At 37.8% G+C, this 12,402-nt stretch overlaps 1 protein-coding gene across 3 annotated transcripts; it reads left to right on the forward strand.

The window, feature by feature from the left end:
* Positions 1-694: 694 nt before the first annotated feature.
* Positions 695-11,456, forward strand: LOC144653165 (plasma membrane calcium-transporting ATPase 4-like). 3 transcript variants are annotated; one of them, XM_078513098.1, is made up of 10 exons: positions 695-782; positions 1,236-2,786; positions 4,150-4,534; positions 5,327-5,421; positions 5,948-6,127; positions 6,266-6,460; positions 7,595-7,786; positions 8,816-9,238; positions 9,347-9,571; positions 10,097-11,456. In XM_078513098.1, the coding sequence occupies exons 2-10, from the start codon at positions 1,386-1,388 to the stop codon at positions 10,205-10,207; spliced, it is 3,207 nt and encodes a 1,068-aa protein (XP_078369224.1). In that variant the 5' UTR covers positions 695-782; positions 1,236-1,385; the 3' UTR covers positions 10,208-11,456. The 3 variants fall into 3 exon arrangements, with proteins under 3 accessions (XP_078369224.1, XP_078369223.1, XP_078369225.1); XM_078513097.1 differs by having other exon boundaries at positions 699-789; XM_078513099.1 differs by having other exon boundaries at positions 699-789; positions 5,330-5,421.
* The last annotated feature ends 946 nt before the right edge of the window (positions 11,457-12,402 follow it).

The following is a 12,402-nucleotide window of genomic DNA, read 5'->3' on the forward strand; positions in this document are numbered from 1 at the left end:
ATATGGTGTTTGCACTGTTCTATTTAACTGTTTTACCCACCTCAAACTGCTTATCCCCCCCTAAACTTCTTTATAAAAAATTTTAGCCCCCCCCCCTCTTGCCACTCTGAAATAGCCTTGACCCCCCCTTCTTTTTTTCCCTCCCCCCCCTCTACATAAATAATGACCGGTCCCTTAGTGGCAGAATTATTTCTCCATTTTGACATAAAAAGTATAGAAATAAAGGAAACATAACTTAAGATGGCTTCATCGATTGACGCATTTACCCGGGAATTTATCCCCGTGATCATCAAATGAAGGAAAACTGAACATTCGCTCGATTCAAATCATATCTTCATACGACGTAAGCCTCTCGCTTTGGCGTCGTTCGACGACCGAACTAAATCGAACGTCATCGGACTTTATCGAACGTTCGATTTTGTTCGATTTGCATTTATTTTTTGTGAGTTCGATTTCGTTCGATGACCGAACAAAATCGAATTTAATCGTTCGATTAAGTTCGATTGCGTTTGATTGAGTTCGAAAACCGAACGTTCGATTTGATACGCCGGGATAAATCCACTGCATTTAACTATGTTATCAAACGGCAATCAAACATGAAAATTTTTTATTTGTCCCCCCCCCCCCACCACCCCTGGCACTCAGACTCCACTCTGTTTTCTTGAAACCGTTCATACTGGTGACAAAAAGGTGGAGCGAAAAAAATTAATTCTTGTTGTGGCAGCGCCTCTCGTGGATGTTTCAGAGGAGAAACTTAGACGGTTTGATGAATGGTGAAACAGGTAAAATGTAAGAAATTGAGGTAAAACTTTCAAGCTGTGTATTTATTAGCCCTTGTTATGACTCATAACTGTGCTTGCAACGAGTGTACTTGTAACGCCAAACGCTCATTTTGTTTTGACCTGTTTATTGCTTTCTTTGAAGTGCTGTAGAAGCAGTAATTCTGTAAGTCTTATTATTGGGGTTATTTCTTAGGCTGTCAGCGATTAGCCATGAAATGTTTTTAATGATTTATTTTAGTGATAATTGTGTTATTTTTGTTCGCCTCTAGCGGTGTTAACTAGTTTGTAAACAGCAGTCTCCCACGAGGCGTGTTGTGTATTTAAGCTTACTGTGCAAGCAAATTTAGCTTCGTGGAAGTCACGTTTTAGTGTTAAGCGGAGCATATTAAGCATATCACAAGTTTAATTTTAAGCTTATTTCCATTGTGTCCTTCCAATTTTCTTTGTTTTTAGGTGATCAGTCCAAACACGTCAACAATCGGGACTTCCTTTAGTTTGAAGGTGTGAAGGTTGTTTGGAGAGGTGTAGCCCGCAAATTATCACATTAACCATTTTGTCGCACGCACACGTTGTTAGCAACACGTTAGAGTCGCCTTCCTCATCATGACGGACGAAGTAGATGCAAGATTTGTTCCTGACTTCAGCGACACTCCCAAGGAAAAGCTTGTGGAAGTCATGAGAGGCCGAGGCGGTGAAGCTATGGGTGTCATTGAAGAGAAGTTTGGAGCTGCAGGTGTTAAAAACATCATTCATAAGCTTCACACTTCGGCGAACAAGGGGATAATTGGCATACAGGAGGCTATAAGACGCAGACAAGAAGTGTTTGGAAGAAACGAAATACCTCCAGATCCACCTAGAAGCAATTTAAACTATCTTCTTTGTGCTCTGAAGGACTGGGTGATATTGATCTTGTTTATTACCGCTGTGATTTCTGTCATATTGGGTGCTGTCTTTCCTGAAAAGTGTAAGGGCCATGATTCTTTTGCTGTGGCTATGTATGAGGGTATTGGAATCATTAGCACTGTCGTTGTTATGTTTCTGTTGACAGCTTTAAGCGACTACCTGAAAGAAAGTGATTTACGCAGTTTGCATGCCAAAATTAAGAGAGAGCGTAAAGTTAAGGTCATCCGAAGTGGCAAAATTACCGATCTTCTTGCAACAGAGATTGTGGTAGGTGACTTGTGCCAGTTGAGCATTGGAACTCTTATCCCAGCTGATGGAGTTATTGTGCAGCAAAGTGAGCTTGTTGTTAACGAATCAACTTTAACAGGTCAGAAAACCATGGTACCCAAGGCAGCAGACCCCCTGGTGTTTGCTGGCACCCACGTTGTCGACGGGTGTGGTAAGATGGTTGTGATGGCTGTTGGAGCCCACACCCAGTTGCACATGAGGGACACTCAATCTCCCACTACACCCTCAGTTGTTACATTTAGGGCGGCTTTCCCTGAGGAGGAAGATGTGAATGTGCAGTCTGCTGCATTCGAGCACAAGGAGGATTCTGCTTTGTTGCAAGGAAAAATAAACAAGCTTCAAGTTGCTCTTGGTCAGATCAGTATTGTTCTTGCACTGATTGCCATTCTGGTTATAATCATCCGCTTTAGTGTTCATACCTTCTCTACGCTGGGACTATCCTTTGATCCCAGTCACATTAATGAATACATCAAATCTCTTATAATCGGTGTTGTTGTTCTTATAATTGCTGTCCCTGAAGCACTATCTCTAGTGATATCTTTCTCCCTGGCATTCTGTGTCAAGCAAATGTACCATGACAGAGCTATGGTACGACATGTCAACATGTTGGAGACAATGGGTAATATCACAAACATCTGCTGTAACAAGACAGGGGTCCTCACTCAGAACCGCATGGCTGTGACAAAGAGCTTTATTGGTGAACAATCCTATGAAGGTGACCCCAGAGAGTACAAGGAAAGCATTCCAAAACCTCTGTTTGATGATCTGTGCAAGGCCATCTCCGTCAACACTAGTTATACAGCAGAAATCCTGGTATGTTATTCTTAACATTTTTTATTGTTATTAGTGTTTTATGATCACGATTTTTAACTTTCACTGCACAGATAGTCTTTTTCTCAAACAAAGATACCGGTATATGTGTCTTGAGTCTTGTTTTAGGTAGTAATGTTTGATCATATCTTTTTTTGCGTACACTGACATTGATGCTGTACTTATATCATGTATTTGGTGGTATTGTTCTTTTATAAAGAATTGTGGCATTGTGCCATTTTTTTCCTCAGCTGCTGAAGTCATTTCTAATTTGCAGTTCTTGATGTCAACATGCAAACAAATTTAATTTTTTTTTACAGATATTCTTGTGAAAGCATAAACCCACTAATGTGGCTACCAGTGTTTAATAAACCAATGTTTGATTTGTTTAAAACAAATAAAATAATTCCTGTTGGATCAGTTGAAGTTTTAAAGGACGTTGACCATATTTTGGTATTGTGAGGTCCTAAACTGTTTGTATTCTTAACAGGATTATAATACCATTGAAATAACATTAACAAAGGTTCACGTCACAAAAAATGTAAAATATATTAGTTTAGCCTTGGGCAAATAAATTTATGTAGATTGTTTCATTCTATCAACATTAAAATAATTTATGTCTCAGTGATGAAAAAAAAAATGAAACAGAACAATTTGTTTTTTTCAGTTTCAGATTTATTTTGCCTTTGAAATAACTTTTAGTTGATTCACTTGTTTTAAAAAATAATAATAATTTTGCCTTGGGCAACATAATTATTTACTCATTCCACCAACATTAAAATATTTCTTTGCAATGAAAAATAAAGTGAAATAAAACTAAAAGTGTTTCTATTCTATGGCAACAATGAGCAATTATATTGCTAACTTATCTGTACCACTAAACAACAAATTCAAAAACACTGGAGCTGTTTAAGGAAGGAAACCAGAATTAAGTATCATAATTCCTCATAGGCAAATAACTTGATCCAGAGTTAAGACCACTGACCAGTAGGTCTACACGACTAATGCAGTGTAAATACATATAGAGCAGGAAAAACTGAAATTGAAATTTGAAATTTGAAACTGAAATTTGAAATTTTTTAGAAATTGAAATTTTCTAGATAATCTGCCTTGTGGGTGTGTGAAATGCTCTGTTTGTGTCACTCAAGAATTTGGAAATTAAAAAAAAATAATAATTTATTATATTGACAAAAGAAAAACACAACCAAAACTTTGCCAAGACTTTCATGAATGTCTTTCAAAGTTTACACTTTAGGAACAGTTTAAGTGGATACTGAGGGGTTGGAAAGTTTTTTGAGTTTTTGTTTTAAGCTTATTTGAGCTTCCAGTTATCTGAAACTTTCTCTTAATTGTTATTCTTTTGCAGCAAGAAGGAGAAGACAACATTCCAAAACAAAGTGGCAACGCGATGGATGCTGCACTATTGCAGTATCTGTTTGAGTTTGGTGAATACTACGAGTCATGGAGAGATGACTATCCTGAATCCAAGTTGATCAAGGTCTTTGAGTTCACTCCTGATCGTAAATGTATGACCACACTCATAGGCGATGATCATGGAGGGTTCAGAGTGTATTCCAAGGGAGCTCCAGAGGTACTCCTTGAACTTTGCACTCACATGGTTGGAATGACCGGGGAGCTGAAAGAAATAAGTAAAGAAGATGCTGAGAATCTTTCAAGGGATCTAATTGACCCATGGCAGCAGGAAGGATTGCGCATTCTCTGCCTTACCACTAAGAATATCTCTTCTGAAGGTTGGTATATTGAAGAACACCCAATAACATGCTGTTATTTACAACTGGACAGTGCATGGACATAACTTAAGCAAGCTTGCAGGCTTAAGGACACATTGATCACATCTGCATTGAAGATATCCAGCGTGGGTACCAACAAAATTGTTTCCTCATGAAAGCAGGATAAAATTTGTCTTGGCTTAAACTTGGCCAGACCACTTACTGGGCTGACTTATCTCCATACATGTGTAAAGTGGTGTAACTGGCACATATGACCAACTAACTGACTTGAGCTCTCATAGTTTAACTGAAGAGTATATTTTGTACATCCTAGCAGCTGTGTGTACCTTCTGCGTAAGGGCAAAAATTATGAATTTTGCCCTCACTTAGAGTGTTCTAGACAAAATGAAAAACTTTATATCTTTCAAGTTTCTTAACGCGCATTTAAAAACCTTTGTTGAATTTGCACACTATAAATGCATTGTTATTAAGGGTTGAATTTGAAGAAGTAAAAAAAATGTTGTCATACTGTGTTGGTGATGTTGACTGATCAGGCATGAGATGTGTATCTTTGCGGGTCCAAAAAAGCTTATTAAGCCACACCCAGGTCAGTCTCTTTTGGGAGTTTGAGCATCACCATCCCTTAAATATGATGTCCCTCCCCCCAGGCTGTATGGTAATATATGATTGTAATGAACATAAATCAAATGAAAATACCAGATTGTATGTGTTTATATTTACTGCCCCACCTATTTATTAAAATGGTCTGATATCTATACCAGTTTAACAACATTTTCTTCTTCTTTCCTAAAGAAGGTGAGGAACTTCTGAGTAAAAGAGAGAAAGAAATATTGTCAGGCTTGACACTCCAGGGAATTGTAGGCATTGAAGATCCAGTCAGAGAACAGGTTAGATTGCACTTACTTAATCAGTTTTAAAAAAATTTATATCAGAACTGATAAATCTAAAAGGCACATTTCTTCGACTTTTTTTTTTCGGCATTTTCTTTGCACCTACTGTCATCTTCCTTCATGAAGAAACAGGAAAGGGATTGGACCCCCTCTGCATTTTAGGAAGCTGTTATATGTGGGGCGCATGAACCAAAAAAACAGAAGATTTCTTGATTTGGCCCAAAGAAACCCCTCTGGAAACTCCAGTGAGTTGAGTTTCATGCTTTCCTTTAAAAATCTTTGACTTTTGACCCTCCCCCACTTTCCAATCCCCCCTCTCTCTTAGAATTTCCAAGGATCATCCTTGTGGTGGGTGTGGGTATGGCTTATTTCTGAATTTAGGTGAGCCCTGTCACAATATCTGAACTTGTGTATAAAATTACCTTCCCACTGAAGTAAACAAACTTGAAAAATTAAGATTATTTTTATGCTTAAGGTCAGTTTAGTATTTTAAGAATTGACTGAATTGTCTTGTCCCATGTAGGTACCATATGCTATAAGGCAATGTCAGAAGGCTGGAATAACTGTGCGCATGGTGACTAGTGATAACATCATCACTGCTAGGTCTGTGGCTGTTAAGTGTGGCATCATCAAACCCAACGACGAGAGCCTTGTGTATGATGGAGAAGAATTTAACTCATACATCAGGGACCCTGATAGAAAGGTAACTTTGTGACCAAAATATCATTGTAGCTATCAACAAAATAGTCAGAGTATAACAGAGAAAACTGATCAATAAAAAGTAGCCATTGATAATAACTTGAGATTGAGAACCTTATGCATTTTATTTTATTAACTGCAGATCAATACTGACCGATTTGATGCTATGTGGCCCAAACTGTGTGTCCTAGCAAGATCCAAACCTTCAGATAGGTTCATGTTAGTGAAAGGCATGATGGAGAGTCATGTTAAACCTGCAGGAGAGATTGTGGCTGTGACAGGTTCAGGAGCTAATGATGGTCCAATGTTAAGAATTGCAGATGTCGGCTTCACTATGGTAAGTTAATACGATAATACAATTTAATAAAATGCTTTGTAATGGAATAGTAAAAGATAATCAGAGAACTAATGTTAAATCACTTCATATGCTATTTTGAATATGATAAAAAAAATATTTCACGACATAATATATATATATTACATAAAATTAATGTATAAACAACATTTGACTTTTCTAATGTTTTATTGCAATTAATAATAATTTGTCTAATAATGCAAATAATAATAATAATAATTTGACTTTAATGCAAATAATAATGAATTTGTATTACCGGTATATTTATTTATAATAATATTCTTAAACTTAAAGCACTTTATCCTAAGTAAAATAACATTCAGGCGTCTACCTGGAAACTTCGGGTAATGTTTGTAACTACTAGCAGTTCAATGGCTTATTAGTACCTATGTCATAATTCACATTCTTCAACTGGTAGGTAAGAATATGTTTATCAAAGCAGCAATTTAAGGATTGAACCCTCAGGAGTTAATCCTTCCATGGCTCCTATACTAAAACAGCTGTATAAACAGTTGTTGATTGGCAAATGGAATCTTACAGTCATTCCAATTAATTGTGATCCATGCCCGGGGGGCCCGGTTTTTTTTTGGGGGGGGGGGGGCCGCGGGGGTTTCTTCTTTTTTCAGCTGCAAAGTGACCTTAAAACACTAAGGAGCAAGCCATTATCAAATTACAGCAATGTCCACTTTCACTTACAGTTTTTCTCCTTTTACTGAGCAGTGTTTCACTAGTAGAGGTATGGTTGTGAGACCTCAACTCTATGTAAACGACAGGCATGGTGACTTTATGTGTACTCTTATACGGGTACATCATCTATCGCCATGCACTTGATATATCTTTTTACAATATTTCATAAAAGCTGATTATGTGGTGCAGACAAATATGTGACCTTCCACGGGAAAACTTTTTTGTTTAACAACTAAAATCGTTTGGAAGTCCTTAGTTTGTAACCATTTAGCAAGAAATCCTTAGTGTATGTTTTCCCGTGGAAGGTCACATATTTTCCTAAACTGCTTATCCAAGTCACAAGATCTGTTATGAAATAACTCTGAAGAAGGCACAAATACAGTGTACTGAGAAGAGTGAAGTAGGATGATAGTTACCATTACATTTCAGGGAGTGGAAGGAACTGACATTGCTAAGGAGGCTTCTGACGTAGTTCTTTTAAATGATGACTTCAACAGCATTGTAAATGCCATCAAGTGGGGACGCCATATCTACCACACCATTCTTAAGTTCCTACAGTTTCAGTTCACTGTCTGCTGGGTTGCTGTTATCGTTGTAATATTTGGAGCAGCTATTGTTGGTGTAAGTAAAATATGTTATTTATAAGCATCATCCTAGTGGTTCATTATTTCTGGTTTTTGTAAGTTTATGGTGAAAATTGGAATATTTCTCTGAGATTTGATGAAAGCACAATATAGGTTATTTCCTAAACAGGTTGCCCTCTGAGTTCTAGCGTTTTGCAGGTAAACTGTTGCAGTCAAGAGACCAACACAGAAGAACGCAAGAAAATTTAAGACTTCACCTCTGGGTCTTTATAAGTACCCACATACACAAATCATTAAGTCATCAGTCTCTCCAAATTGTTGGATAAAGTCAGTTCATTGGTTCATTTCTGTGAGCTGGGGGGAGGTACTTAAAGTTTTAATACAGGGAGGCTCTGCCCTGAGGTCCAAACCCTATCTTTTCATATACCATTTTTGACAGGAGAGGTACCCCTTTTACATTCCTTCGATAGAAAAATGGCACCCCTTTCACATACCAACAGAAGGATAACAACATCCCTTGCTTAATTTTTCTTTTAAATAGTGCTTAAAATACCTAAAAATAGATCGACCACTTGGTGGGTCTTTTCAAGGTACTTTGAAAGGCCCTTGTAAATCTCTAAATGACAGTTTTCCTAACCTTTTGTCCTACCCTTTTGTATACTACAACTTGTAAAATTCCTACCCTTTTATATACACCTAATTGCAGTACGTGATAGAAAAAAAGAAAAAGGTAAATAGAATTATTAGCGTATCATAACTGATAGCATTTACAGAAAACTCACAAGTTTCTATCTGCATACTTCGAGTCCCTTTTATGCGTAACAAGATAATTGATTTATTCATATTTTAAGGCCATTGTACGGATAAATTTCATGCATGGCCTATTAATTCCCATTTTCCTTTTCCTTTTTCTATGACAACCTCATTGCAATTAGGTGTACCTACAGCATGAAAAAGGTACCTCTTTTGGGTGGTGTGTCACCCCCCCCCCCCCAACTCAACCCCCAACCCAGAGCTGGTGAATACCACATCATGTCACCTTACCTTATCATTACTTGCTTTGTAGAGGAGTCCACTGGTTGCTACACAGCTGTTGTGGATCAATCTGATAATGGACACTTTGGCCTGCTTTGCCTTAACAAGGGATACTCCTATTGACGACCTTATGAAGTACAGGCCATATGGTCGTCACAAGCCTCTGATCTCGCGCACCTTACTCCGCAATGTGATTGGTCACAGTATCTACCAGTTGATTGTGATGTTTGTATTGATCTTCAAGGGGAGCGACTTGTTTGACATTGAAGATGGCTTCCAGTCAGAGACTTTCTGTATGCCTACTCAGCACGGCTCTATAGTGTTCACAACATTTGTGTTTATGCAGCTTTTTAATGAGATCAATGCAAGAATGCTGCAGGAAAGGAATGTCTTCATTGGAATCCACAAAAATTCTGCCTTCCTGAACATCTGGTTTGGTCAAGCTGTAATGCAGGTAAAATTTTGTTTAACTTCGCCATTTTCATTACAACAATTCGTTTCAACATTCTATAGGCTTTACCCGCAAAAATCCTTTAACAATGTTTTCTATTTTCTGTTTTAGGTCATAATAGTGGAGTTCTTCCACACAGCATTCCACGTGGAAGGCATGGATGCCGATCAGTGGATGTGGTGCTGGTTTCTTGGGTTTTCGGAGCTCCTCTGGGCTCAGATCATATTTACAATCCCTAAAGGTGTCCTTCCTGAAGCACTGCGCTGTGTTGCTGTAGGAGCGCCACAAGGAAGAGGCATTGCATATTATAGGAGCTGCTCCCGTGTTGAACAGCAGGTATCAAACTCAGTCTTTTTATAATTTGTGACTCGAATAAGTAAAAAGTTATGATTTGGTTGTTTCCAACAGACTTCCTGTGGTATAACAAATTTTATACTTTTTTTTTAGTGATCAAAGCTTCACTTCCTTAACCCTTGCACCAAAAGGAAAATGAAACAAACTTTTATTTATTAGTTAATAAATTGAATTGAAAAAGAAATGGATAACATGGAGGGAGAAATCATTGACTTACAAAGCCACCGAGACACCACCCATTGCACTCTGTAAATTGATCAATCTCCTCATCTGAACTGTGTGAGATTCTAAAACTGCAAAACTGTGGGCCAGTTTTCATACCTCGATTTTCCTTGGCTAAATATTGAAGAAATATGTGGGTCATCACTAGTAAAACTACACCAAAACATCTTTGAATTTGCAAAGGTGTCATTCCAGCTGCAAGTAATCTGTGTGAGGTGACCTCTGTGAGGTTTGTGCATGTTTCTGGAGTGTCAGAATAATTACGGATGTGTTTTTGTACAACAGGATGGCGGGATAATAGCCTCGCTGCTGAGTCCATCAGATGAGGTGACACCAGGGCTTGACATGAGCGAAGAGAGGCCGACAGTGGAATATTGCAGCTCTGCATGTGACTGAAGGTGAACAATGGTGTTTACCTTACTGACGACAAATCAGAGAAATGAAGTGCTCCTCTGCTATTCTGCATTTATAATTAGCATTGTAGATCAGTGTGTCCCCTGTTATACGAGTATAAGGAGAGATTGTCAAGTTGTAATTAAGATAGATGTGTCTTGTTAAGGCTGGTAGCCGGTCCTTTGATAACTCGTGGATTTGTGCTCAAGAACAATTGATGGTTAAGCCTTAGAATGTTTTATAGCTGAGTTGCCATGAAAGGTTAAAAATCTTTTATGTAATGCAGTTTCTAGAAATAAGCTATTAAATGTAGCTCATACATACCAAGTATCTGTGCTATGCATTAAAGAGCGATTTTCACTTGAGTTGACTGTCGAAAGTACTTCGCGTTTGCTTTGGTTTTGTATTAGTACGCTTGGTGATTGGTTTATTATATATTAAATCTACTTTCTCCACCAATGAGAAGTAAAACCAAAACCAAGCGTTATTCGCTTACACACGTTTTCCCGGGCTTTGCGTCGGCTCCATGGATTTGCTTCGAGTTTTGATTGGTTCACTGGATTGTCTGCGTCCTTTCTGATTGGCCAGACTTATAACTTTGGTTTTGAATTGACACTCAAATGAAAATCGCTCTATTCAGTAATATTCAAAAAGAATAACGTACAGCATTCAACGTAACATTCTGAGTTAAAACAACAACTTTTTCAAATCGCTCATTTGCATAATGACAGTTTTAAAAACGATTAAATCGTTCGCTTCCGTTGTGCGGATATAATAACATAGCTACTACATTGAGCGGGGCTTACAGCATATAGTTTACGGGACCTCCTGATTGTGGTTTTGAAAAGATTCCTGTTTTACCAGTTCGTTCGTTCGTTTGCTCGCTCGCTCTTTCGCTCGTTTTTTTTTTCGCACAGTTATTATCCGGCCTGATGTTATTTGAAACTTTAACATGTAAGACGTGTGTCACGGGTTTAAATAGCATTCTCGCTATTTTCTAATTTTAAATATATAGTTTAATATATTGTAATTTATATAATGTAGTTTTATAGTCGGACATTATTTGAATCATTCCATATTTTGTGGACTATCTTCAGTGTTCTTTAGGGCTAAAAGCCGTGACAACTGTAGACAGAGAAGTTCTATAAGGACTTGTTTAGCTTTTGTTTAATTAAGCTTATAATGGATATTAGAATTTTGTAGTGTAATGGCCATATTGCAAAGCTGCAAATAAATAATTCTGCTGCAGAAACACTAGTGTACGACCATTTTGCTTTAAGGGAAATGAGAAACAACAACGAAAAGGGGAAGAGGTTAGGAACGAGATGGGTCACTTTGATCCACCAGTTCCCGCTTTCCACACAACTAAGAGTTGTTTAGTGAACTGCATATCATTGCAAAACTTCGACTGTAAATCACGACGAAACTTTTCATTCATTCAGGGTTAAGGGTGTCGCGATTGAGAGCGTCGTGTCGCATGGACAAAACTCAAGCTACTCACGTCGTAAATCAATAACGAGCCTGCTTATTAAACCCGCATTGAAACCTTATTGACAATTGAAACGTTAATAAAAATACTGAAGCCACTCAGCCGACAGGTGTTTCTAAGCAACTGAATAATCAGCAGACTACATCGCAGTGCGCTCCAATGTGGAATTTGTATTTATTCATCCATTGTAAACTAATAAATTTTCAATCCACATTTCCACATCTAAATGGCGAGTAAAGACGCAACTTTCCGATTTTTTCGAGAATCAACTTATCTGAACTTATTTCTTGAATTGCAGAGTTTTTGCTGCTATCTAATTTGTGAGAGTATGTATGCGACGGAACCCCGATATACGATTCCTCGATTAACGATATAATTTTACTGCCCCCTTGGCATATCGTTAAATCGGGGTTCCACTATTAGCGGTCGATGTAATCAAGGCTCGTTCACAAGGTAGTAACTATTGTGAAATTTTCTAGAAGGTTCAAGTAAGAATTAAATGTTTTACTCTAAACCAGTTGTAATACCCTTGTCAACGTGAGGTGACTGTGGCCACTGCGCTGTACTGGGGAAAGAAGATTAATGTTCCTTTGTGAAAGGAAAAAAGACAGTTTATATGTTGAAAAGGTTTCTCAGTTAAGAGTGATCTGAAATGATTGACTCAAGAAACGATTTTAACTGATGTCATGGATCAGTGATGACTAATTGT

This window comes from Oculina patagonica, chromosome 5 (genome assembly GCF_052425735.1).
Source record: "Oculina patagonica isolate OP01 chromosome 5, crgOcupat, whole genome shotgun sequence".
Classification (NCBI taxonomy): domain Eukaryota; kingdom Metazoa; phylum Cnidaria; class Anthozoa; order Scleractinia; family Oculinidae; genus Oculina; species Oculina patagonica.